This window comes from Heptranchias perlo, chromosome 15 (genome assembly GCF_035084215.1).
Source record: "Heptranchias perlo isolate sHepPer1 chromosome 15, sHepPer1.hap1, whole genome shotgun sequence".
Lineage (NCBI taxonomy): Eukaryota > Metazoa > Chordata > Chondrichthyes > Hexanchiformes > Hexanchidae > Heptranchias > Heptranchias perlo.
In genome coordinates, this window is record NC_090339.1 from 34,543,263 (window position 1) to 34,569,342 (window position 26,080).

Sequence of the window (26,080 nt, forward strand, 5' to 3'; positions counted from 1 at the left end):
TATTCCCTCCAAGCAGAAACGTGATGGGTAATGGGTGCATTTTGTTCACAAAAAAACTTCAAGCTTTTGTTTACATTCAGTGACACTGTTCGATCGCATAAAAGATAAGTACAGAGGAGTAGGCGATTTTGGCCATCTAGCTTATCCTTCTATAGAAACCTACGATTTCTATATCACAATATCCAACTGTGTCTTGAATGATTTAAATGTATAACCTCTCAGAAGACCGTTCTAGGTACTAATTACTCTTTTGCAGAAGTGCTTCTTTACACCTATCTGGAACTTGCCTCTAATTAAAGTTGAAAATAAAGAAAAGTATTGTTTTTGAGCTACATGCACTTTTCTTGTCCAGCCCCCTCTCTTTTGCTACATTCATTTTGCTATATAGCAACAGTAGACAGATGGCCTGTCTCATCTGAGGGTGACTTTCCCTCATTTTCTATCCTCCTTTGGGGAAGCGTGTGGCCTCTGCTCAGCGGTTGAATTAAGGTTGGGAACTCGGCAGAATGGACTACACTATCCTACTGCCCTTTTCTACCCAGAATTTTATAGGAATCGTTTTTTTTTAGGGAGAGCTTGCAGGTGATGGTGTGTTGTGTAATGTAGTTGGTATGGGGGTAGGATTTGGAAGCCTGAGAAAATTCACAAAGTTTATTGTGCAGAAGAGATGTAATTGCTGGTATGTGATTTGCATCTTTATATCCACTATAAGCTGTGAGTGAGGTGACTTTTGTTCATGCATTGGTCCTGTCACATCAGTAAGTCAAAAAAATGCATCACTGCTACAGAATAAGTAGGCTGTGGATTAACACTAAAGGTTTCTGATCTAAACCACAGTGTTGCTACTGGAACAGGTTTCCAGCTCTCCACAGTTTATCAGTGGTATGGTGTTGAAAATACTCAAACATTCTCAATTTTTAAAAAATTAATTTAATATCTGACGTCTCAATATTGGGTTCCTATTAAAAGTTGCAATAGATTGGTCTTCTATGCGTCAGATCAGTGTGAAACTGTTGTATTGAATTTGGCTACCTTTGGAGCGCCTTTCTATCAAGTACGATAGTGTAGTGATTGTGGCACTGGAGTAGCAGCCCAGAGGTTGTGGCATCAAATCTCATCGTGGCAAGTTGTGAAATTGAATTCAGTAAATCTGATAATTTGTGAGTAAGCAGCAGAAAACATGACCATGAAATCTGCCAAAGAGTCATAAAAACCAGTTGTTTCACTAATGACCTTCAAGGGAGGAAACCTGTCACCGTGACCCAGTCTGGCCTACATGGTGCTCCATCCCCATACTGTGGTTTACTCAAAGCCAAATTAAGTGGCATAACAAGTCATTTGATTGCACGAACGATTGTTACAGGTAGGTCCACCACCTCAAGGAAACTAGGGATAGGCAATGTTACAACCATGCCAGTGTTTCCCACATGTCAAGAACAAACAGTTGCAGTGAGGATTATTGCATCTGGGCAGATTGCTTGTGTGTAGTAACTGGCTGTTTTGGTGTTCACTTTCAGATGTTTGCATGCTTGACTAGCCCTGTTCTGTAACCAGTTATTCCCATGTGAGCCACACGCCCCCACCTTCACTTTCCCTCCCCTCCTGTCTTTCCCCCCATCCCCCACCAAGTCCAAAAAATGATGAAATAGGAAGTATGAGGTTTTTTTTTTAAGGAATTTATGCTACTGGATTAGTTTTGTTAAATGCTGAAGGGTCAAATTTTAGTCCACCAGAGCTTTGAAAAAGATGCAGTTACCATTCATCCTGAGATCTGGTGAAAATGTTTTTCTTAAATTTTAACCTTGTCCTTTCCTAAGGATACTCACTGATGCTGGGGTGCAGTTACCTGGGTGTCAGCAGATTATTTGACCATAGGGGGAATTCACAACTGAGCCCATTATTGTCCTTGCCTGATCGTTAAATATGTACACTTTCTAGGAGGTTGGCTTGGTATCTGTCAGGAGTCTGATCCCTGGCTGTTCGATCTTCAGTTGTCCTGCAGTAAGTCCTGTTCGCCATCACCCATTCCTCGCTGACGTACATCAGCTCCTCGACCCCAATACGTCAAGTTTCAAATCCTTGTCTGTAAATCCCTCCATGGCCTCATCCCACCCTATCTGCAATCTCTTCCTACCCTGTGTGTATTAGAATTTTTCAGTTTGTTTCTTCCCAATGGTTTTTTTAACCTTGACCTTCAGTTTTACAAAACATTAATGGTGTCAGCATTCTGTAATTCTGAGCAACCATGCATTCAATAATATTTTGTCTTAAGATATGTAGGAATGCATATTCATTGGACTTTATGATGAATTATAACTGATTAAATTCCAGGCTGTTACCTTGGATCCCAACTTCTTGGATGCCTACATCAACTTAGGAAATGTCCTGAAGGAGGCTCGCATTTTTGACAGGTGAGCAAAAAAGTTACAATTTTTTTTAAATGTTAACCTGACGTACATTCTGTAAGTGACACTTCACAGTATTATGTTAGCATGCTACACAATTGTGGACACATTACAACTGATCCTCACTTACACTTTCCAATAGGAGTCGCTAGATAGCAATTGCAGCTTGACAATGTGATTTTTGATGTACTCCACTCCTCCCCCCTTTCTCCCTACCTATTTTCATCTTCCTTCCCCCATTCTCCTTTTCCCTCCACCCCCTTCTCTTCTTTTCTGCGCTTCTCTCTGGTGGGTGAATCACAACATTCTGCCTCAAAATGCACTGAAAACCCCGATGTCAACAGCCGTTATCGTATTTTTACAATAGATTTACCTGGAATACATGTTAACATCTGCAGATAACACTGATGAGATGTTAGCTACTGTTAATTAAAGCCCATCTAGTAACATGATAGCTGCTACACTGAAAGCTTAAGTCTGTATGCAGTTCCACGCCCTGGCCACCAGCCGGCTCTGCACCAATGCATTTCTAATCTCGGCAAGGTTTTTCTTACTTTCTTTGGACTGGTAAGCATTAATAATATACTTTAAATTTTCATATCCCTATTTAAATGAATATTATATCTGGCCTCATTTGTCTTCATCTTTTCAGCCCACCTGATAACTGCTTATCCTACACTGCTGATTCTGGCCTAAATCTGCAGTCCATTGCTCCTCAACTGAGGGACAGGATAGTAATTGCACCAGATCTTCTTCCTTCCCCTCTACACTAATAAACTAGCTCGCACTTTGTCACGCATTTTGCCATTGCACTTTGTTGATTCGCTCAAATCTTATGGAAACAAAAAGTCCCGAATGACGAGTCAGATAATTTTAAAAATGAACCAGCCGAATCACTCAAAACACTTTATGAAACCATTTTTGGCCCTCGATAACTGAAATTTCTGATGTCCAAAACAAGGTTTTAAACTAAATAAAAACATGAAAATATTAAAATAATATCTTTCCAAGTGATTCCAACCTAGCTAGAAGATGAATTTGAATTATTGAGTTTCTTCTAAATGGCTGCTGCCCATGCTTACCAAGACAAGCTTTCTTTCTTCACCCCCACACCGCCCCACTTCCAGCTCCAAATTTCGTGTTTTTTTAAATTCTGAGAAAGAAAGTAACCATATTTAGGGCTTAAAAATAAATATTTTGGTATGAAAACTTGGAAACTGCATATTTTGAGCAATTGGTGAGGTAATTTTTATTCATCGAAATTTATGTTTAATAAAGACTATAACTTAGCAAACTCACTAATAGTGCATGTCATGCTTAAGAGTAGTGGGCTGACGAGAGTAAACAGCATTGGAATGTCTGTAGTGAGGTATCCCAAAAAGGGCTGAGGACGGGTCATGGAAGAGACTAATGGGTGAAAGTGCAGTGGGGGTTCACCTGATGCTCTAGAAAGGGTTCAAGGGCAGTTCAGGTTGCATTCCACTGGAATCCCTTCCCTAATGCTCATAAGCTCTTAAACCTTCCAGTGCTCCCAGATCCAGGGACCCCTCACCCAGTGATCCTAGATGTCAGTACCTGCCCTAGTACTTCTAGAATCATTGTCCACGGTGCTTCTGGAACCTGGGACACCATCAAAATATTGCAAGACCCTGGGATGTTATTGCAATACTACTACATCCCAGCCCCGCCCCCCCCCCTTCCTAGTGATTTCCAAGGTTGCCCACTGTGGTTAAAATACCACTTCATGGAATCATAGAATGATACAGCACAGAAGGAGGCCACTTGGCCCACCATGCCTTTGAAGGAGCCAACTGATTAGCCCCATTCCCCTGCCCTTTCCCCATAGCCCTTCAAATTTTTCCCCTTCAAGGATTTATCCAATTCCCTTTTGAAAGTTAATATTGAACATGCTTTCACCACCCTCTCAGGCAGTGCATTCCAGATCATAACAACTCGCTGCATAAAAAAGTTTCTCCTCATCTTGCCTCTGGTTCTTTTGCCAGTTACCTTAAGTACATACTTACTTACATACCATGACTATTCCGATGAGACTTAGTATAAGCAATGCCATGGTTCAGTAGCTTGTATGTGTATATTAAAGTTGCATTTATATAGTGCCGTAACACATCTTCAGGATATCCCAGCGTTTTACAACCAATGGTGTGTTTATGTACATGTTATGTTATGAGTTTAGCTCTGTCCTTCTATCCGGAACATTGGAAATTGTACCTGGATGCTAGAAATTTCCAGCTTATGATGACAAATCATGTGTATGTATGAGAAAGCTATCATGGGAGTTGTAGTTTTCATCTTGCCCCTGTAGAAATAGAATTTGGAGATTTATATTCTGACAAACCACTGGGGCCAGAGAAGGATTTTTGAGGTGTTCTGATTCTGACCTTGAGCCATTTGTCACCGGCTTCGGTCAGCCAGCCAGACCTGGACAACATCCAGGCTTGGGCTGATAAGTGGCAAGTAACATTCGCGCCACACAAGTGCCAGGCAGTGACCATCTCCAACAAGAGAGAGTCTAACCACTTCACCTTGGCGGTCAACGGCATTACCATCGCCGAATCCCCCACCATCAACATCTTGGGGGTCACCATTGACCAGAAACTTAACTGGACCAGCCACATAAATACTGTGGCTACAAGGGCAGGTCAGAGGCTGGGTATTCTGTGGCGAGTGACTCACCTCCTGACTCCCCAAAGCCTTTCCACCATCTACATGGCACAAATCAGGAGTGTGATGGAATGCTCTCCAATTGCCTGGATGAGTGCAGCTCCAACAACACTCAAGAAGCTCGACACCATCCAGGACAAAGCAGCCCGTTTGATTGGCACCCCATTCACTCCCTCCACCACCGGTGCACCATGGCTGCAGTGTGTACCATCTACGAGATGCACTGCAGGAACTCGCCTAGGCTTCTTCGACAGCACCTCCCAAACCCGCGACCTCTACCACCTAGAAGGACATGGGCAGCAGGCACATGGGAACAACACCACCTGCACGTTCCCCTCCAAGTCACACACCATCCTGACTTGGAAGTATATCACCATTCTTTCATCGTCGCTGAGTCAAAATCCTGGAATTCCCTACCTAACAGCACTGTGGGAGTACCTACACCACACTGACTGCAGCGGTTCAAGAAAGCGGCTCACCACTACCTTCTCAAGGGCAATTAGGGATAGGCAATAAATGATGGCCTTGCCAGTGATGCCCACATCCCATGAATGAATTAAGTAAAAAGCCTTCTGACTCAGAGTGCTACTACTGAGCCAAGGCAGACACCTTAAGTCAATTCTGTAAATTCACCAGTGAATAAATGGAAATAAAATTTTGGGGGTGGAAGAACAATGTTATTCTCATAAGCAAATTTTATAGAGTGGTAGCTGAATAAAGTTACAAATATTGTATCTGTGAGGCCTGTATCTTTTTAGTATCAACTACATATTTTTGCGTTGTCAGTCATGCGCAATATATGTCTTCAGTAAATTTGCTGTATTACTGGAACAGATGAATCATTGTGTTCTTTAGGCTGCAGTAGGACTGCAGGAAACATTAAACAATTTGCCATTCTTTTTTTAAAAACAAAAGTATATTAAAAAATTACTTTTCAAAATACAGAGAAACTGCTCCACCAACAGAAAATATCTTCCAATCGACTTCAGGAATCAAAAAAAAGTTAGGCTGGTTTGATCTTTGACAGACCTGAGGAGCTGCCTATGGTCTATTGGGCTCTAATTGCTCCATTAAGATTCAGTAATTGCACTTTGTGACCTTGAAGGGACACAAAGTTACAAACAGCAGCCAAATAATACATTAAGCATTACATAGCATAATGCTCCTGTACATATCCTCTGACCAATGGTGAGTAACACCAAGGGAGATCTGCTAAAATATAGGAAAAATAATTATATTCCATTATTACTTCATAGGTTTTATTCAAGTTTGTGTTGTGTGAACAGTTGACTGTGAATTTATGCCAATTTGAAAAAGTAACCATTTTTGCAAAGGGAAGAAGAAAGCTTATTTACTTTAGCATAATTTGGTGGGTTAATAATAGGTTATGATTTGCAACAATGTGTAAGCAAAATGGACCACAAGAAGACTTAGGCTCAATTCAAGGAATGACTGGCCTAGCAGTATAGAAAGAAGAATCCAGGTACTCAAATATATTGAAAAAATGAATAAAATATATCAAACTTAATTTCTTGAATTATATGTAATACATTATGCATTACTTGGTACAATGCTCTTGTCATCAAAAAAACAGCGTATCCCCCACTCACTGTGAGCAACACTGAGATGTCACTAGAATGTCTGAACCACAAAGCAGATTGGCTGTCTATTAATTCTGTTCTTTGTATTGCTTATGTCATGTGTTTTCCTTTCCCTAGGGCTGTGGCTGCCTACCTGCGAGCTCTGAGCCTGAGTCCTAATCATGCAGTTGTTCATGGAAACTTGGCTTGTGTCTACTATGAACAAGGGCTGATTGATCTGGCTATTGACACATACAGAAGAGCCATTGAACTGCAGCCACACTTTCCAGATGCCTACTGTAACCTGGCTAATGCACTGAAGGAGAAGGGAAATGTAAGCATTTGATGGAATTGGCAGTGTTGCAGGCTGTGCATTGTATATAAGTTTAACAATTCTGAATTCATAATTGAGAGGTATACAGTGTCCTATGTATATGAGATGGTTTTCGAGATCAGTATGTTGAGGAACCAACAAGGGAACAGGCTAGTTTAGATCTAGTATTGTGCAATGAGAAAGGGTTAATTAATAATCTTGTTGTAAACGAGCCCTTAGGGAAGAGTGACCATAATATAATAGACTTCTTCATTAAGCTTGAAAGTGATGTAGTTCAATCCGAAACTGGGGTCTTAAATCTAAACAAAGGAAACTACGAAGGTATAAGGTGCAAGTTGGCTATGGTTGATTGGGGAACTACATTAAAAGGTATGACGGTAGATAGGCAATGCCTAGCATTTAAGGAATTAATACATAATTTGCAACAAATATATATTCCTTTTAAGGCACAAAAGCTCAACAGGAAAAGTGGTCCAACTGTGGCTAACCAGAGAAATTAAAGATAGTATTAAATCAAAGGAAGAGGCATATAAAGTTGCCAGAAAAAAACAGTAAGCCTGAGGAATGGGAGCATTGTAGAATTCAGCAAAGGAGGACCAAGAAATTGATAAAGAAAGAGAAAATAGAATATGAGGGTAAACTAGCGAGAAACATAAAAATGGATTGTAAAAGTTTTTATAGGTATGTAAAAAAGAAAAGACTGGCGAAGGCAAATGTGGGTCCCTTACGGACAGAGACAGGAGAATTTATAATGGGGAATAAGGAAATGGCAGAGAAATTAAACAAATACTTTGTGTCTGTCTTCAGAAGAAGACACAAAAAACCCCCCAGAAATACTAGAGAACCAAGGGTCTGGCGAGAATGAGGAACTGAAAGAAATTAGTTTTAGTAAAAAAAAAAGTACTAGAGAAATTAATGGGACTGAAAGTCAATAAATCCCAAGGGCCCAGGGTTTTGAAAGAGGTGGCTATAGAGATAGTGGATGAATTGGTTGTCATCTTCAAAAATTTTATAGATTCTAGGATTAGGATTAGGAATGGTTCCTGCAGATTGGAGGGTAGTAAATGTAACCACACAATTTAAGAAAGGAGGGAGAGAGAAAACAGGGAACTACAGACCTGTTAGCCTGACATCATTGGTAGGGAAAATGCTAGAATCTATTATAAAGGATGTGAAAGGACACTTCAAAAATAATGATAGGATTTGGCAGAGTCAACATGGATTTATGAAAGGGAAATCATTTTTGACAAACCTATTGGAGTTCTTTGAGGATATAACTAGTAGAATAGATAAGGGGGAAACCAGTGGATGTGGTGTATTTGGATTTTCAGAAGGCTTTCGATAAGGTCCCAAGCAGGAGGTTGGTGAACAAAGTTAGAGCACGTGGAATTGGGGGTAATATACTGGCATGGATTGAGAATTGGTTAACAGACAGAAAACAGTGGGTAGGAATAAACGGGTCTTTTTCAGGTTGGCAGTCTGTAACTAGTGGGGTACCGGAGGGATCAGTGCTTGGGACCCAACTAATCACAATCTATATCAATGATTTGGATGAGGGGACCAAATGTAATATTTCCAAGTTTGCTGATGACACACAACTAGGTGGGAATGTGAGTTGTGAGGAGGATGCAAAGATGCTTCAAGGGGATATAGACAGGCTAAGTGAGTGGGCAAGAACATGGCAGATGGAATATAATGTGGAAAAATGTGAAGTTATCCACTTTGGTAGGAAAAACAGAAATGCAGTGTATTTTTGAAGTGGTGAGAGATTGGGAAATGTTGATGTTCAAAGGGACCTGCATGTCCTTGTACACTGAAAGCTAACATGCAGGTGCAGCAAGCAATTAGGAAGGCAAATGGTATGTTGGCCTTCATTAAAAGAGGATTGAGTACAGGAGTAAAGATGTCTTACTGCAATTATATAGTGCTTTGGTGAGACTCCGCACCTGGAGTATTGTGATCTCCTTAACTAAGAAAGGATATACTTGCCTAAGAAAGGATATACTTGCCATGGAGGGAGTGCAATGAAGGTTCACCAGATTGATTCCTGGGATGGCGGGATTGTCGTCTGAGGAGAGATTGAGTAGACTAGGCCTGTATTCTCTAGAGTTTAGAAGAATGAGAGGTGATCTCATTGAAACATACAAAATTCTTACAGGACTCGACAGGGTAGATGCAGGGAGGATGTTTCTTCTGACTGGGGAGTCTAGAACCAGGTGTCACAGTCTCAGAATAAGGGGTAGGCCATTTAGGACTCAGATGAGGAGAAATTTCTTCAGTCAGAGGGTGGTGAATCTTGGAATTCTCTACCCCAGAGGGCTGTGGAGGCTCAGTCATTGAGTACATTCAAAACAGAGATCGATGGATTTCTAGATATTAAAGGCATCAAGGGATATGTAGGAAAATGGCATTGAGGTAGAAGATCAGCCATGATCTTGTTGAATGGCGGAGCAGGCTCGAGGGGCCGGATGGCCTACTCCTGCTCGCGTTTCTTATGTTTTTATCGGACAAGAAAGGCTCCTGTCACTTGTGTGAAAAATGAAGTGAATGGGGGTGGGGCGATACCCTGATGTCTGAGCAGAAGTAGTTGAGTGAACGTAGAGAAAAGAGGCACATGATTTGTGTTTGGAAAGGCAAATGATGAAGGCTGCTGGGTGGATGGAGGGAAGCATATAGATAGGGATACAGCCCCTTTGGTCCACACAAATCGTTGCTTCTGCTTTTTGTGTGGTGCAAAGGGCTGCTTGTGTAATTAAAGGGTAGTTGCTGACCTGATCATTCTCTCCACGGCAGGTTGCTGAGGCAGAGGAATGCTACGACACTGCGCTGCGTCTCTGTCCCACACACGCAGACTCTCTCAACAACTTAGCCAATATCAAAAGGGAACAAGGGAACATTGAAGAGGCTGTACGACTGTATCGAAAAGCTCTGGAGGTGAGATGGAAGGGGAACAACTTCTGTAGCTGGGTACATGGCATATTACTATTTCAAAAGCTACCAGAATGACATTGGCTTAAAGAAATGTAATAAATGGTGCTGCTTTTAGATAATTTATGGATTTATGTACTGACTTGTAATTCTTCTCCCCACCTGTGATTTGTCTTCAGGTACATTTTCTATGGGTGCTAGGCATTTTCTGGTACATAACCAATGTGGGCATTCTTTACGTGTGAACTCAGACAGTGAGTGCCTGACGGCTTTAGAGTGTGAGTGGCGCCACAACTGAGCCTGATCTTTTCCTCACTTGATAGCCACACATGAACCCTTTTCGGCAGGAGTGACTAGCTAAGGATTCAAACGTACTCTGGGTTGGAGTTCTAAAGCCAGTTGTAGCAACCCATGTGCCATCCTGCCTGAGATCAGCAAAATCCACAAAAACTGGGTATCAACCCTGGATCATTCCTTGTCTTTCTCAACTAAATGCCATCTTTACCAACTGATCCATCGGGAGCTGACTTTCTCTCTCCCTAAAAACCTCACTCCCTTCAAAATGTAGCAGTATTATATTAAATGTAGGGGGCATGATTAATAAGTTTGCAGATGATACAAAAATTGGATGTGTGGTTGTTAGTGAGGAAGATATCAGTGGACTGGTCAGGTGGGCAGAAAAGTGGCAAATGGAATTCAATCCGGAGAAGTGTGAAGTAATGCATTTGGGGAGGGCAAACAAGGCAAGGGAATACACAATAAATGAGACGATACTGAGAAGTGTAGAAGAACAGAGGGACCTTGGAGTGCATGTCCACAGATCCCTGAAGGTAGCAGGACAGGTAGATAAGGTGGTTAAGAAGGCATACAGGATATTTCCCTTTATTAGCCAAGGCATAGAATATAAGAGCGGGGAGGTTATGCTAGAACTGTATAAAACACTGGTTAGGCCACAGCTTGAGTACTGCATACAGTTCTGATCACCACATTACTGGAAAGATATGATTACACTAGAGAGGGTACAGAGGAGATTTACGAGGATGTTGCCACGATTGGAGAATTTTAGCTATGAGGAAAGATTGGATAGGCTGGGGTTGTTTTCTTTGGAACAGAGGAAGCTGAGGGGAGATTTAATTGAGGTGTATAAAATTATGAGGGGCTTAGATAGAGTGGATAGGAAGGACCTTTTTCCCTTAGCATAGAGGTCAATAACCAGGGGGCATAGATTTAAAGTAATTGGTAAAAGGATTAAAGGGGAGCTGAGGAGAATTTTTTTTACCCAGGAGGCGAGTGGGGGTCTGGAACTCACTGCCTGAAAGGGTAGTAGAGGCAGAAACCCACAACTCATTTAAAAAGTACCTGGATATACACCTGAAGTGCCATAACCTACAAGGATATGGACCAAGTGCTAGAAAGTGGGATTAGGCTGGATGGCTCTTTTTCGGCTGGTACATACACAATGGGCCGAATGGCCATCTCCTGTGCCGTAAATTTCTATGATTCTATGTTTACATGAAATGACTGAAAATACAGATTTAAAAGTGGGAGAAATTTGTTATTTTATAAAATCCTGTTTCAGACTCAAGTCTACCATTTTTCTGGGGAGTTTTGATTGTGAGACACCTTCAGTCAAGCACTGCACCTCAGTTGCTTCAACATTCTGAATGTTTTCGTCTTAATTTTTTAATTTGTTATAATTATTGCCGATCTGCGTCTGTTTATTATTCATAAAATGTTGGAAAACATTTAAATGAAAACTGAGTCATACATCTATTTTGGCTGTTCTAGGTATTTCCAGAATTTGCAGCTGCCCATTCAAATCTGGCCAGTGTGTTGCAGCAGCAAGGAAAACTACAGGAGGCATTAATGCACTATAAGGAGGCCATCAGGTAACTGTTCACTTGCTTGCATGAGGTGTCCTGCATGATGCATCAAATATTTGACACTTTCCAAAAGTCAGTCAGCTGACTTATTCGAAATTTTCATGAGAATACGACTTTGTGGTTCATTATGGATTCATAATTTTAACTGATATCAAGATGTTGTGCTGGGCCAATTGCAACCCATTGGTGAACATTCGGCCAACATATGTACCATTTCGTAAGTATAAGTAACAATGGCACAGCCCTAATGTACACTTTTTCCAATAAAGTTCTTCGAAGGATTATGTAGCCGCGGAAAAGTAGTGTAGTCCAGTGGGAGAGTTGGCTTGAGTGTGCAAACCACTAGACTGCTTTAAAATTGAATCCAAAAATCACAAAACGGACCACTGTAAAATGCAAAATATGAAAAAGTATTAAAATCTTGCTACGGTGGACGCCTGTAAAGTAAAAATGTGTGTAAAGAATGTGATTCATTTATTTTTAGTTTCCATGGACTGGTTCTATCTCCCTTTTTAAATATAATGTGATTCCTATATTTAAAAAGGGAGATAGAACCAGTCCATGGAAACTATGGACCAATTAGCTTAACATCGGTGTTGGGAAAAGATAATGAAATCCTTACTCAAAGATATAATAGAAAAACATCTAGAAATCGAAAATATAATAAAGAATAGTCACGGATTTGAAAAGGGAAGGTCATGCTTGACCAATCTTATTGAATTCTTTGAAGCAGTAACAGAAAGGGTAGACAAAGGTGATGCTGTAGATGTAATATATTTGGATTTTCAAAAGGTCTTTGATAAGGTACCACATAGTAGACTCATGACTAAGGTCAGAACATGTAGGGTCAAGGGAGAAGTAGCAGAACGGATAGCAAGCTAGCCAGAAAACAGAGTAGGGGTTAACGGCAGTTACTCAGGCTGGCAAAAGTTGGAAAGTGCTGTACGACAAGGATCGGTGCTGGGACCACTGTTGTTCACCATTTACATTAACGATTTGGACTTGGGAATCGGAAGTACGGGCGACACCAAATGGAGGGTATAGTGAATATCGATGAAGACTGCGACAAAATACAGGAAGACATTAATAAACTTGCAGAATGGGTGTGTAATTGGCAAATGAATTTCAATTTAGATCAGTGTGAGGTATTACATTTTGGTAAAAAGAATAAGGGGGCCACATACTGCTTGGATAATAATAAATGGGATAGAGGAACAGAGTGATCTCTGGGTACAGATACACAAATCACTAAAAGTAGCGATGCAAGTTAAAAGGCCATTTTTTTAAAAAAGCAAACCAAGCACTGGGAATAATTTCTAGAGGGATAGAATTGAAAAGCAAAGAAGTTATGTTAAATTTGTGTAGAACCTTGATTAGGCCACACTTGGAGTACTGTGAACTGTTCTGGTCTCCATATTATAAAAAGGATATAGAGGTACTGGAGAAGGTGCAAAAAGATTTACAAGGATCATACCAGAACTGAGAGGTTATACTATCAGCAATGATTGAAAAAACGGGGGCTCTTTTCTGTAGAAAAGAGAAGACTGAGGGGTGACCTGATAGAGGTCTTTAAAATTATAGAAGGGTTTGATAAAGTAGACATAGAGAAGATGTTTCCACTTACGGGGGAGACCAGAACTAGAAACCATAAATATCAAATAGTCACTAATAAATCTAATAGGGAATCCAGGAGAAAGTTGTTTACCAGAGAGTGGTTAGAATGTGGAACTTTCCACCACAAGTAGTAGTTGAGGTAGCATAGATGCATTTAAGGGGAAGCTAGATAAACACATGAGGGAGAAAGGAATAGAAGGATATGCTGATCGGGTTAGATGATGTAGGAGGTTCATGTGGACCATGGACCTGTTGGGCCGAATGGACTGTTTCTGTGCTGTACATTCTATGTAATTCAGCAAAAAACTTTTCATCTGTGAATTTTGGTTCAGCAGTTATGTGAAATACCATTGGGCCAGATAGAGTCCCAAATGAAAACTATAAAAGGGAAATTGGGTGGGGGAGAAACATAAATTAAAAACTTAATGTGCCTTATCCCCATCTTTCACCAGTGTGGGTGCACAAATTGCTGATGTGCTTGGGTGTTTACTAATATACTTGTTGCACTCTATTGCAGTATCAGAAACGTAGGTTAGCAAGTGTCAGAACGTTGGGTATTAAGCAGCTTGTAAGCCATTGTTCTGAATTCGCACAGTGTATTTCACAGAAACCTGATTTTTTTTTCCCCTTCTAAAGCACTGATCTATTCTTGCACTGATGTATTCTTGTGATTTTATTTTTATTGCCTGTCTTATTTCAAACTTTCCAGCACCCTTTTCCAGAGTTGGAAGCCTGCTTTGGGCTGACATATAGGGCTGCTGTTCTCTTGAGTGATGTTTGATTGTCCTCTTTACCTTGACAGAATCAGCCCAACCTTTGCTGATGCCTACTCGAACATGGGGAACACACTCAAGGAAATGCAAGATGTTCAGGGTGCCTTGCAATGTTACACACGAGCAATCCAAATAAATCCTGCATTTGCTGATGCTCACAGCAACCTAGCCTCGATCCATAAGGTAAGGACTTAGAGTTTTTGAAGATAAAAAACTAATTTACAGCATTCTGTCCTAATCTGCACATTGGGGGAATGATTCTTATTATCTTCATTTACTATCAAGTCAGGTGGACGTAAGTGTGCAATTCATACCGGGTACGGTAGCATAGTGGTTATGTTACTGGGCTAGTAATCCAGAGGCCTGGACTAAAATCCAGAGTCATGAGTTCAAATCCCGCCACGGCAGCTGGCGAATTTAAATTCAATTAATTAATTTTTAAAAAAATTTTCAATTAATTAAATAAAAATCTGGAATTAAAATACTAGTATCAGTAATGATGGCCATGAAACTACCGGATTGTCGTAAAAACCCATCTGGTTCACTAATGTCCTTTAGGGAAGGAAGCCTGCCGCCCTTACCCGGTCTGGCCTATATGTGACTCCAGACCCACAGCAATGTGGTTGATTCTTAATTGCCCTCTGAAATGGCCTAGCAAGCCACTCAGTTGTAAAATCTCGCTACGAAAAGTCATAATAAGAATAAAACCGGACGGACCACCCGGCATCGGACCACTAGGCACCGGACACGACAACGGCAAAACACCAAGCCCAGTCGACCCTGCAAGGTCCTCCTTACTAACATCTGGGGACTTGTGCCAAAATTGGGAGAGCTGTCCCACAGACTAGTCAAGCAACAGCCTGACACAGCCATACTCACAGAATCATATCTTTCAGCCAACGTCCCAGACTCTTCCATCACCATCCCTGGGTATGTCCTGTCCCACCGGCAGGACAGACCCACCAGAGGTGGCGGTACAGTGATATACAGTCAGGAGGGAGTGGCCCTGGGAGTCCTCAACATTGACTCTGGACCCCATGAAATCTCATGGCATCAGGTCAAACATGGGCAAGGAAACCTCCTGCTGATTACCACCTACCGTCCTCCCTCAGCTGATGAATCAGTCCTCCTCCATGTTGAACACCACGTGGAGGAAGCACTGAGGGTAGCAAGGGCACAAAATATACTCTGGGTGGGGGACTTCAATGTCCATCACCAAGAGTGGCTCGGTAGCACCACTACTGACCGAGCTGGCTGAGTCCTGAAGGACATAGCTGCTAGACTGGGCCTGCGGCAGGTGGTGAGCGAACCAACACGAGGGAAAAACTTGCTTGACCTCGTCCTCACCAATCTACCTGTCGCAAATGCATCTGTCCATGACAGTATTGGTAGGAGTGACCACCGCACACATGAAATCCCGTCTTCGCACTGAGGACACCATCCAACGTGTTGTGTGGCACTACCACCGTGCTAAATGGGATAGATTCAGAACAGATCTAGCAGCTCAAAACTGGGCATCCATGAGGCGCTGTGGGCCATCAGCAGCAGCAGAATTGTATTCCAGCACAATCTGTAACCTCATGGCCCGGCATATTCCTCACTCTACCATTACCAACAAGCCAGGGGATCAACCCTGGTTCAATGAGGAGTGTAGAAGAGCATGCCAGGAGCAGCACCAGGCGTACCTAAAAATGAGGTGCCAACCTGGTGAAGCTACAACTCAGGACGACATGCATGCTAAACAGCGGAAGCAACATGCTATAGACAGAGCTAAGCGATTCCACAACCAACGGATCAGATCAAAGCTCAAGTCGTGAATGGTGGTGGACAATTAAACAACTAACGGGAGGAGGAGGCTCTGCAAACATCCCCATTCTCAATGATGGCGGAGTCCAGCACGTGAGTGCAAAAGACAAGGCTGAAGCGTTTGCAACCATCTTCAGCCAGAAGTGCCAAGTGGATAATCCATCTCAGCCTCCTCCCGATATCCCCACCATCACGGAAGCCAGTCTTCGGCCAATTCGATTCACTCCACGTGATATCAAGAAACGGCTGAGTGCACTGGATACAGCAAAGGCTATGGGCCCCGACAACATCCCAGCTGTAGTGCTGAAGACTTGTGCTCCAGAACTAGCTGCGCCTCTAGCCAAGCTGTTCCAGTACAGCTACAACACTGGCATCCACCCGACAATGTGGAAAATTGCCCAGGTATGTCCTGTCCACAAAAAGCAGGACAAATCCAATCCGGCCAATTACCGCCTCATCAGTCTACTCTCAATCATCAGCAAAGTGATGGAAGGTGTCGTCGACAGTGCTATCAAGCGGCACTTACTCACCAATAACCTGCTCACCGATGCTCAGTTTGGGTTCCGCCAGGACCGCTCGGCTCCAGACCTCATTACAGCCTTGGTCCAAACATGGACAAAAGAGCTGAATTCCAGAGGTGAGGTGAGAGTGACTGCCCTTGACATCAAGGCAGCATTTGACCGAGTGTGACACCAAGGAGCCCTAGTAAAATTGAAGTCAATGGGAATCAGGGGGAAAACTCTCCAGTGGCTGGAGTCATACCTAGCACAAAGGAAGATGGTAGTGGTTGTTGGAGGCCAAGCATCTCAGCCCCAGGGCATTGCTGCAGGAGTTCCTCAGGGCAGTGTCCTAGGCCCAACCATCTTCAGCTGCTTCATCAATGACCTTCCCTCCATCATAAGGTTAGAAATGGGGATGTTCGCTGATGACTGCACAGTGTTCAGTTCCATTCACAACCCCTCAGATAATGAAGCAGTCCGAGCCCGCATGCAGCAAGACCTGGACAACATCCAGGCTTGGGCTGATAAGTGGCAAGTAACATTCGCGCCAGATAAGTGCCAGGCAATGACCATCTCCAACAAGAGAGAGTCTAACCACCTCCCCTTGACATTCAACGGCATTACCATCGCCGAATCCCCCACCATCAACATCCTGGGGGTCACCATTGACCAGAAACTGAACTGGACCAGCCATATAAATACTGTGGCTACGAGAGCAGGTCAGAGGCTGGGTATTCTGCGGCGAGTGACTCACCTCCTGACTCCCCAAAGCCTTTCCACCATCTACAAGGCACAAGTCAGGAGTGTGATGGAATACTCTCCACTTGCCTGGATGAGTGCAGCTCCAACAACACTCAAGAAGCTCGACACCATCCAAGATAAAGCAGCCCGCTTGATTGGCACCCCATCCACCACCCTAAACATTCACTCCCTTCACCACCGGCGCACTGTGGCTGCAGTGTGCACCATCCACAGGATGCACTGCAGCAACTCGCCAAGGCTTCTTCGACAGCACCTCCCAAACCCGCGACCTCTACCACCTCGAAGGACAAGGGCAGCAGGCACATGGGAACAACACCACCTGCACGTTCCCCTCCAAGTCACACACCATCCCGACTTGGAAATATATCGCCGTTCCTTCATTGTCGCTGGGTCAAAATCCTGGAACTCCCTTCCTAACAGCACTGTGGGAGAACCGTCACCACACGGACTGCAGCGGTTCAAGAAGGCGGCTCACCACCACCTTCTCAAGGGCAATTAGGGATGGGCAATAAATGCCGGCCTTGCCAGCGACGCCCACATCCCGTGAACGAATAAAAAAAAATTTAAAAATTATAAATATTTGAGAGTAGGCATAGATGCATAAGGGTTATTGATTATTAATGAGTTGAAATTGTAATATCATTCTGTATGCATTAAAAAACAAACTTGTTTTCTCTTTTGTTACAGGATTCAGGAAATATTCCAGAAGCCATTGCTTCCTACAGAACTGCCCTAAAGCTGAAGCCAGACTTCCCAGATGCTTATTGTAATCTGGCACATTGCTTGCAGGTAACTGACAACCCATGAATTGGGTGCACTGAGTGCAAATGAACAGTACTTGAGCTTTTACACTAGCAGTGACTTGGGGTGCTGGAATTTCCTACAGGGTACACCATAAGTAAGGTACTTTACACTGAACAGAATGCCTCTGGAGTTGCATTAGCCCTTGGAGTTAACTTTTTTCTGATATTATTTTGCCCTAAAGCTGCAGATTATCTCATAATGCTGTTTCATTCTGTGTTTGGTCATGCAAAAGATAGCTGTTCTATTGTGTATAGTGGGATGAGGCTGAAGTGCAACAAATCCACCGTAAGCAGCTGGAAATAGTAAATAGGAGAAAAGCACACAAATTGTGCTGTAGGATTCAGACTTCACACTCGTGAAGGCCTTCTGAAAATCTAAATAAACCACATCCACTGGTTCTCCCTTATCTATTCTAACAGTTACATCCTCAAAAAAAACTCCAGTGGGTTTGTCAAACATGATTTCCCTTTCATAAATCCAAGTTGACTTTGTCTAATCCCTTTGATATTTTCGAAGTATCCTGTCATCACATCCTTTATAACAGACTCTAGCATTTTCCCTACTACTGATGTTAGGCTAACCGGTCTGTCGTTCCCTGTTTTCTCTCCCTCCTTTTTTAAATAGTGAGGTTACATTTGCCACCCTCCAATCTGCAGGAACTGTTCCATAATCTATAGAATTTTGGAAGATGACAACTAATCCATCCACTATTTCCACGGCTACCTCTTTTAGTACTCTGGGATGCAGATTATCAGGTCCTGGGGATTTCTCCAGCACTTTTTTTGCTAACGCTAATTTCCTTTAATTCCTCCTTCTCAGTTACAGACGGTTTGGAATCATCCTGGTCACTCTTTGACTTTTTCGAAAGTATCATTCTCTTGAAGTAGGTTGACCAAAACTATATACTGTTCTCCACAATTGGCCTTACCATTGTCTTGTACAATGTCTGTGTAGCTTATCTTGTATTCAGGATTCAGTATGGTTGAAAACACCACTTTTTAGGCCACTTCTCCTACATACTCCAGTATCCTTCAGATGCAAACCAATACTCAATTTGCCTTTTTGCTCACTGCCTCACACTGACCAGATGCTTTTAGGGTGTGATCAGTGTTCACTCTGGCTCAATAATGTGCCTTAGCCCAGCCCCCAAACAATGCTTCTTCATGCATATATATATGATACTTTTCTATTTCCCACATACGGCATATTGTGAGTTTCTAAGTGAAATTGACACATTTTATCCCAAGTATTTCCCCAATAAACGGGTTCCATCTGGTAGCCATTACTGAGACAAGGTTGGGAACTAAGTATTCCAGGGTACTTGACTTTTAGAAAAGGTAGGCAAAATGGAAACGGGCGGGAGGTAACCCTGATAATGAAGGATGACATAAAGACAGTAGTGAGAAAGAATTTTGGCTCAGAAAGTCAGGAAGTGGAATCAGTGTGGGTGGAGATAAGAAATAACAAGGGGCAGAAAACACTGGTGGGAGTTGTTTATAGGCCCCCTAATAGTAGTTATAGTGTTGGACAGAGTATTAATCAATATATAAGAGGAGCTTGTAACAAAGGTAATGCAATAATCGTGGGGGACTTTAATCTTCTTATAGACTGGGCAAATCAAATTGGCAAAAGTAGTTTAGAGGACAAGTTCAAGGAATGCATTCGAGACAGTTTCCTAGAACAATATGTCGTGGAACCAACCAGGGAACAAGCTATTTTAAATCTTGTTTTGTGTAATGAGACAGGGTTAATTAGTAATCTCATAGTAAGGGATCCACTGAGGTGGAGTGATCATAATATGATAGAATTTCACATTGAATTCGAGAGTGAAGCACTTAAGTCTGAAACTAAAGTTTCAAACTTAAACAAACGCATTTACATAGTTATGAGGGGCAAGTTGGCTATGGTTGATTTGGAAATTAGATTAAAGAATATGATGGTAGATAAGCAATGACAAACATTTAAAGAAATATTTCTTAATTCTCAATGAATATACATTCCATTGAGGAATAAAAACTCCGCGGGAAAAGCGATTCATCGGTGGCTAACTGAAGAAGTTAAGAACAGTATTAAATTAAAAGAAGAAGTTTATGATGTTGCCATGAAGAGTAGTAAGCCTAAGGATTGAGAGAGTTTTAGAAACCAGCGAAGGATGACCAAAAAATTCATAGAGGGAGAAAATAGAATATGAGTGTAAACTAACAAGAAATATAAAAACAGATTATAAGAGATTCTACAAGTGTGTGAAAAGGAAGAAAGTAGCGAAAGTAAACATGGGTCCCTTAGAGGCATAGACAGGAGAAATGATAATGGGGAATAAGGAAATGGCAGAGTCGTTAAACAAATATTTTGTATCTGTCTTCACAGTAGAAGACACAAAAAACATACCAGAAATAGTGGGGAACGAAGGATCTAATGAGAGTGAGGAATTTAAAGTAATTAATATTAGTAAGGAACAAGTACTGGAGAAATTAAAGGGACTAAAAGCCGACAAATTCCCTGGACCTGATGGCCTACATCTGAGGGTTCTAAAAAGATTTGGCTGCAGAGATAGTGGATGCATTGGTTGTGATCTTCCAAAATTCCCTAGATTCTAGAATGTTTCCAGTGGATTGGAAGGTAGCAAATGTAACACCGCTATTCAAGAAAGGAGGGAGAGAAAACAGGAAACTGTATTCCAGTTAGCCTGATATCAATAGTCGGGAAAATGCTATTATTATTAAGGACTTGGTAACGGGGCACTAAGAAAATCATAATATAACTAGGCAGAGTCAAAATGGTTTTATGAAAGAAAAATCATGTTTGACAAATTTATTAGAGTTTTTTGAAGATGTAACTAGCAGGGTAGATAAAGGGGAACCAGTGGATGTAGTAAATTTGGATTTTTAAAAGGCATTCAATAAGGTGTTATACAAGATAATGACTCATAGGGTTAGGGGTAATATAAACATGGATAGAGGATTGGTTAACAGGCAGCAAACAGAGTAGGAAGAAATGGTTCATTTTCAGGTTGGCAGGCTGTAACTAGTGGGGTGCCGCAAGGATCAGTGCTTGGGCCTCAGCTAATTATAATCTATATTAATGACTTAGTTGAAGGGACCGAGTGTAATGTATCCAAGTTTGCTGACGATGAGTGCTAGGTGGGAAAGTAAGCTGTGAGGAGGATGCAAAGAGACTGCAAAGGGATATAGACATGTTAAGTGAGTGGGCAAGAAGGTGGTATAATGTGGGGAAATTTGAGGTTAGTCACTTTGGTAGGAAGAATAGAAAAACAGAATGGTTTCTCACCATTTAAAAATATTAAATGTTGGTGTTCAGAGAGATTTGTGTATCCTTGTACACGAAACACAGAAAGTTTAACATGCAGGTATAGTAAGCAATTAGGAAGGCAAATGGTACATTAGCCTTTATTACAAGAAGATTGGAGTACAAGAGTAAGGAAGTCTTGCTGCAATTGTACAGGGCTTTAATCTGAGTACTGTGTACAGTTTTGGTTTCCTTACCTAAGGAAGGATATACTTGCCTTAGAGGCGGTGTAACGTAGGTCCACTATATTGATTCCTGGGATGAGAGGGCTGTCCTATGAGGAGAGAATGAGTAGAATGGGCCTATACTCTCGGGAGTTTAGAAGAATGAGAGGTGATCTCATTGAAACAAATAAGTTTCCGAGAGGGTTTGGCAAGGTGTTTGCTGTGAGGTTGTTTCCCCGGCTGGGGAGTCTAGAACTAGGGGGCATAGACTCAGGATAAGGGGTCGGCCATTTAGGACTGAGATGAGGAGAAATTTCTTCACTCAAAGGGTTGTAAATATTTGGAATTCTCTACCCCAGGGGGCTGCGGATACTCAGTTGTTGAGTATATTCAAGACTGAGATCGATAGATTATTGGACACTAAGGGAATCGAGGGATATGGGGATCGGGCGGGAAAGTGGAGTTGAAGTTGAAGATCAGCCATGATCTTATTGAATGGCGGAGCAGGCTTGAGGGGCCGTGTGGTCTACTCCTGCTCCTATTTCTTATATTCTTATGAATCGAGTCTACTAAAATCCCTATTTTTTTCCTCTCAAAAAGTTGGATGAATAAACTTGCCAATCCAGTTGGGACCTTTTGTGATGCCGAGGGAAGAACCAGCGGTATGGAAAAGGCATTACTTGCACGTATGGGCTAGCCGAGGGGTTAGCTTGCCCACATCAGATCTAAATGACAGACTCAGTACTTGCTGCTGGCTGTAAAATTAGATTTTTATTGCATCACTCTGGGCTGGCTTGGTGTAGAGGTGAAGACACCTGGTTTCCTATACTTCTTGGTTTGAACTGAATATATTCAAGAATTTTGGAGCAGCAATTCACAAAGCAAACTGAATGCCAAAAGAGTAGAGTATAGGTGATTAACTAGGCACTTTGTATAAAATGGTCTAAAAGTAAAAGTAAATTGGAAAAGGAGTAGCATTAATCTATAGAAAAGAAGCATTATTCAAAGATAAACAAAGACAATTGGGCAAAGGAGCATACGTTCAAATTGATGAAGGGAAATATTTTCTGTTGGATGGCTTTATTGGGGGGGCTCTTTCTGGACAACTGAGCCAGGATGGTCAGAATGGCCTTCCACACCTGCATTCATTTCAGAAGCATATATGTCAGATTTTAGTAATATTTAAAAATCCACCTGTATATCAACGAGTTACCATTAACTTCAACATACTTTTGTCCTCTAGATTGTTTGTGACTGGACAGATTATGACGAGCGGATGAAGAAACTGGTCAGTATTGTAGCTGATCAGCTGGAGAAAAATCGACTGCCATCTGTGCATCCACACCACAGCATGCTGTACCCACTGTCCCATGCCTTCCGCAAAGCCATTGCCGAGCGACATGGAAATCTCTGTCTTGACAAGGTAGCGTATAATTATATATTGTGTGATATAATCTCGCACATAATTACATCTTGCATGCCCCAACTATCTTCTATCTCATACATTGCAGAAGAATTTTCAGACTACCCCAACATCACAGAATGGTTTACTCATCTCCTGAAAGTGTTGTCTGCTAGCTAGGATATAGTTTCATCATATCTGGTCACCCCCTGGTGTTTTGGCCCATTTGTCTCTGTTCGTGTGTGTATCGCGCTCTCTCTCTCTCTCTCTGCCGCCCTCTGTGGTGATCTCTCTGCCGCCCTCCCTGTCCGTCGCTGGGGGGGTGGTGGGGATGTGTGTGTGTGTGTGTCGCTCTCTGTCTCTTCCCCCTCTGCAATTCTTCTCTTGCTCACTTAAAGTGTCAGCTTGCTTCAGGGCAGTAGTCTTGCTTCTGAGTCAGAAAGTTGTTGCCTCAAGCCCCACTCCGAGACTTGAGCGCTTAAATCTAGGCTGACTCTTCAGTGCAGAAACGTGAAATTGCAGCATTGTCAGAAGTGTTGTCTTTTTGATGAGATGTCAAACCACTGCCTATTTTAAAAGATCCATCCACTTTCTCGAAGAAGCTAAGTGAATTCTACCTGTGTCCTCACAGTCATTTCTCAACCAGCACCATCAAAACAGATTGACTGGTAATTCATCTCGATGCTGATTGTGCACCTTGCTCTGTGCAAATTGGCTGCTGTAGTTACATACAAAACTTAAATGAAGTAATTCTTTGGCTTTTGGAGTGCTTTTGGACACCCTGAGGATGTGAAAGACTGTATAAATGCAAGCTTGCTCTTTCAGTGGTAGAATTGCCATCTCATACCACAGTGATTTATGATAGTCATTACAAACCTGTTTCACTGTAGATAATGCAGATACAATAAGATGGATATGCCAAGAACCAGCATAGGTGATGTAACTTCCTGCTTTAAAATTAAATACATTGTAATGTATAATTTTAAAATCCTTTAAGGAAACAATTGTGTTTAGTTAAAGCAATCCCCTTTACTGAATCAGGTGCCGATTTTTATTCACTTTCAATCTTTGTAGGAACAATGTTTCCTTGTTTGAAAACTAACCTGAAGGACCGAAGTATTTGACACAAAATGATAAAATTGACAGAAGGAAAGCTCGAACTATAACAAACATTTCCTTACTGTACTAAATTTGTTCCGATCTATAGTTCAATAAATTATTTTTATCTTTTGGAGGAAGTTTTACAGGAGTGTTAGAAGCCACTTTTTTAGAACTGGGCGGAAGATTGTAGTTTGGAGAGCTGGTGTGTAAAGAGAACACAAAAGCAGGAAATACCAATTTTTAAAATTGCTACCTTACAATTTCAAAATATTTGAAGTTAAATTCTGCACACCAAAGAAAGATGGGCAGCATTGTAAGCAGTGCAGATGGAAGCATAAAGTTACAGAGTGATATTAATAAATGAAGTGAGCAAATGGATTTCAATGTAGGTAAGTGTGAGATCATCCACTTTGGACCTAAAAGGGATAGATCAGAGTACTTTCTAAATGGTGAAAAGCTTGAAACAGTGGCAGTCCAAAGAGACTTAGGGGGTCCATGTACATAGATCATTAAAATGTAATGGACAGGTACAGAAAATAATCCAAAAGGCTAATGGAATGCTGGCCTTTATATCTGGAGGACTAGAATACAAGGGGGTAGAAGCTATGCTACAGCTATACAAAGCCCTGGTTAGACCACACCTGGAGTACTGTATTCAGTTCTGGGCACCACACCTTAGGAAGGATATATTGGCTTTGGAGGGAGTGCAGCGTAGATTTACTAGAATGGTACCTGGATACCAAGGGTTAAACTACGAGGAGAGATTACACAAACTAGGATTGTATTCCCTGGAATTTAGAAGATTAAGGGGTGATTTGATCGAAGTGTTCATGATATTAAGGGGAACTGATAGGGTAGATAGAGAGAAACTATTTCTGCTGGTTGGGGAGTCTAGGACTAGGGGACATAGTCCAAAAATTAGAGCCAGGACTTTCAGGAGAGAAGTTAGGAAACACTTCTACACACAAAGGGTGGTAGAAGTTTGGAACTCTCTTCTGCCAACAACAGTTGATGCCAGCTCAATTGTTCATTTCAAATCTGAGATAGATTTTTGTTAACCAAAGGTATTAAGGTATTCAGGGATACGGGTCTATGGCGGGTATATGGAGTTAGGTCACAGATTAGCCATGATCTCATTGAACAGCGGAACAGGCTTGAAAGGCTAAATGGCCTACTCCTGAAAATATGTTTCTTTGCTTGCAGTATCAGTGGTGGTGCTCTCATTTTTGAGACTGGGTTGGTTTATTGTTTTACAAATTCTTTTCTCTCTTTCCCCCCCCCCCCCCGACAAGAGTAAGTGGCATATTCATGCTAATGTGAATTATTTCACGTGATCAGTTTCAAATTTATTGGTTAGTTGGGTCAAAATGAAAGAAAGGCTGCCTATTGTAGCTGATGGCATCCATTATGTCCTGCACCTCTCGTTGCATTGCAGTCAGTAAACAAAGCTTCCAAGGAGCTGCATTTAGGCCTCAAGTGATGTTGCTTGTGAGATGCTGATTGTCCCCCCCACTATATGTATGGCAGGTGATGTTGATGCTGCAAGGTGACCTTTGTGTTTATATATAACAATCACAGTTTTTCTTTACAGATTAATGTGCTTCACAAGCCACCATATGAACATCCAAAAGACTTGAAAGCTAGTAATGGACGTCTGAAAATTGGTTTTGTGAGTTCAGATTTTGGGAACCACCCCACCTCTCATCTAATGCAGTCAATCCCTGGGATGCACAATTCTGAAAAATTTGAGGTAATGGAATTGTAAAGTTTTTGTTAAATTCTGGAATTAGAAGCTTTTCAAATAGGTACTGGTTGTGTGGGCTTTGACTTTTTTTTGTCTTCTGCATCTTGAAACTGTTTTGCACTCTGTTACACAATTCTTGCAATTGTACGGAATCCAATTATCAAGTGCAGCAGGACTTTTAAATTATAATTGCCTTAGAGGCGTGTGCAACGAAGGTTCACTAGATTGATTCCTGGGATGAGAGGGTTGTCCTGTGAGGAGAGAGAGAGTAGAATGGGCCTATATTCTCTGG

The 26,080-nt window shown here is 41.8% G+C and overlaps 1 protein-coding gene across 3 annotated transcripts in view; it reads left to right on the forward strand.

The window, feature by feature from the left end:
• LOC137332992 (UDP-N-acetylglucosamine--peptide N-acetylglucosaminyltransferase 110 kDa subunit) overlaps window positions 1–26,080 on the forward strand; it is an 82,682-nt gene that overhangs the window by 19,896 nt on the left and 36,706 nt on the right. For all 3 annotated transcript variants that reach the window (XM_067997053.1, XM_067997054.1, XM_067997055.1), the window contains 8 exons: window positions 2,332–2,411; window positions 6,806–7,001; window positions 9,795–9,935; window positions 11,718–11,818; window positions 14,229–14,382; window positions 17,955–18,056; window positions 22,785–22,964; window positions 25,636–25,794. In XM_067997053.1, coding sequence (XP_067853154.1) covers window positions 2,332–2,411; window positions 6,806–7,001; window positions 9,795–9,935; window positions 11,718–11,818; window positions 14,229–14,382; window positions 17,955–18,056; window positions 22,785–22,964; window positions 25,636–25,794 — 1,113 coding nt within the window. The remainder of the gene's footprint in view (window positions 1–2,331; window positions 2,412–6,805; window positions 7,002–9,794; window positions 9,936–11,717; window positions 11,819–14,228; window positions 14,383–17,954; window positions 18,057–22,784; window positions 22,965–25,635; window positions 25,795–26,080) is intronic.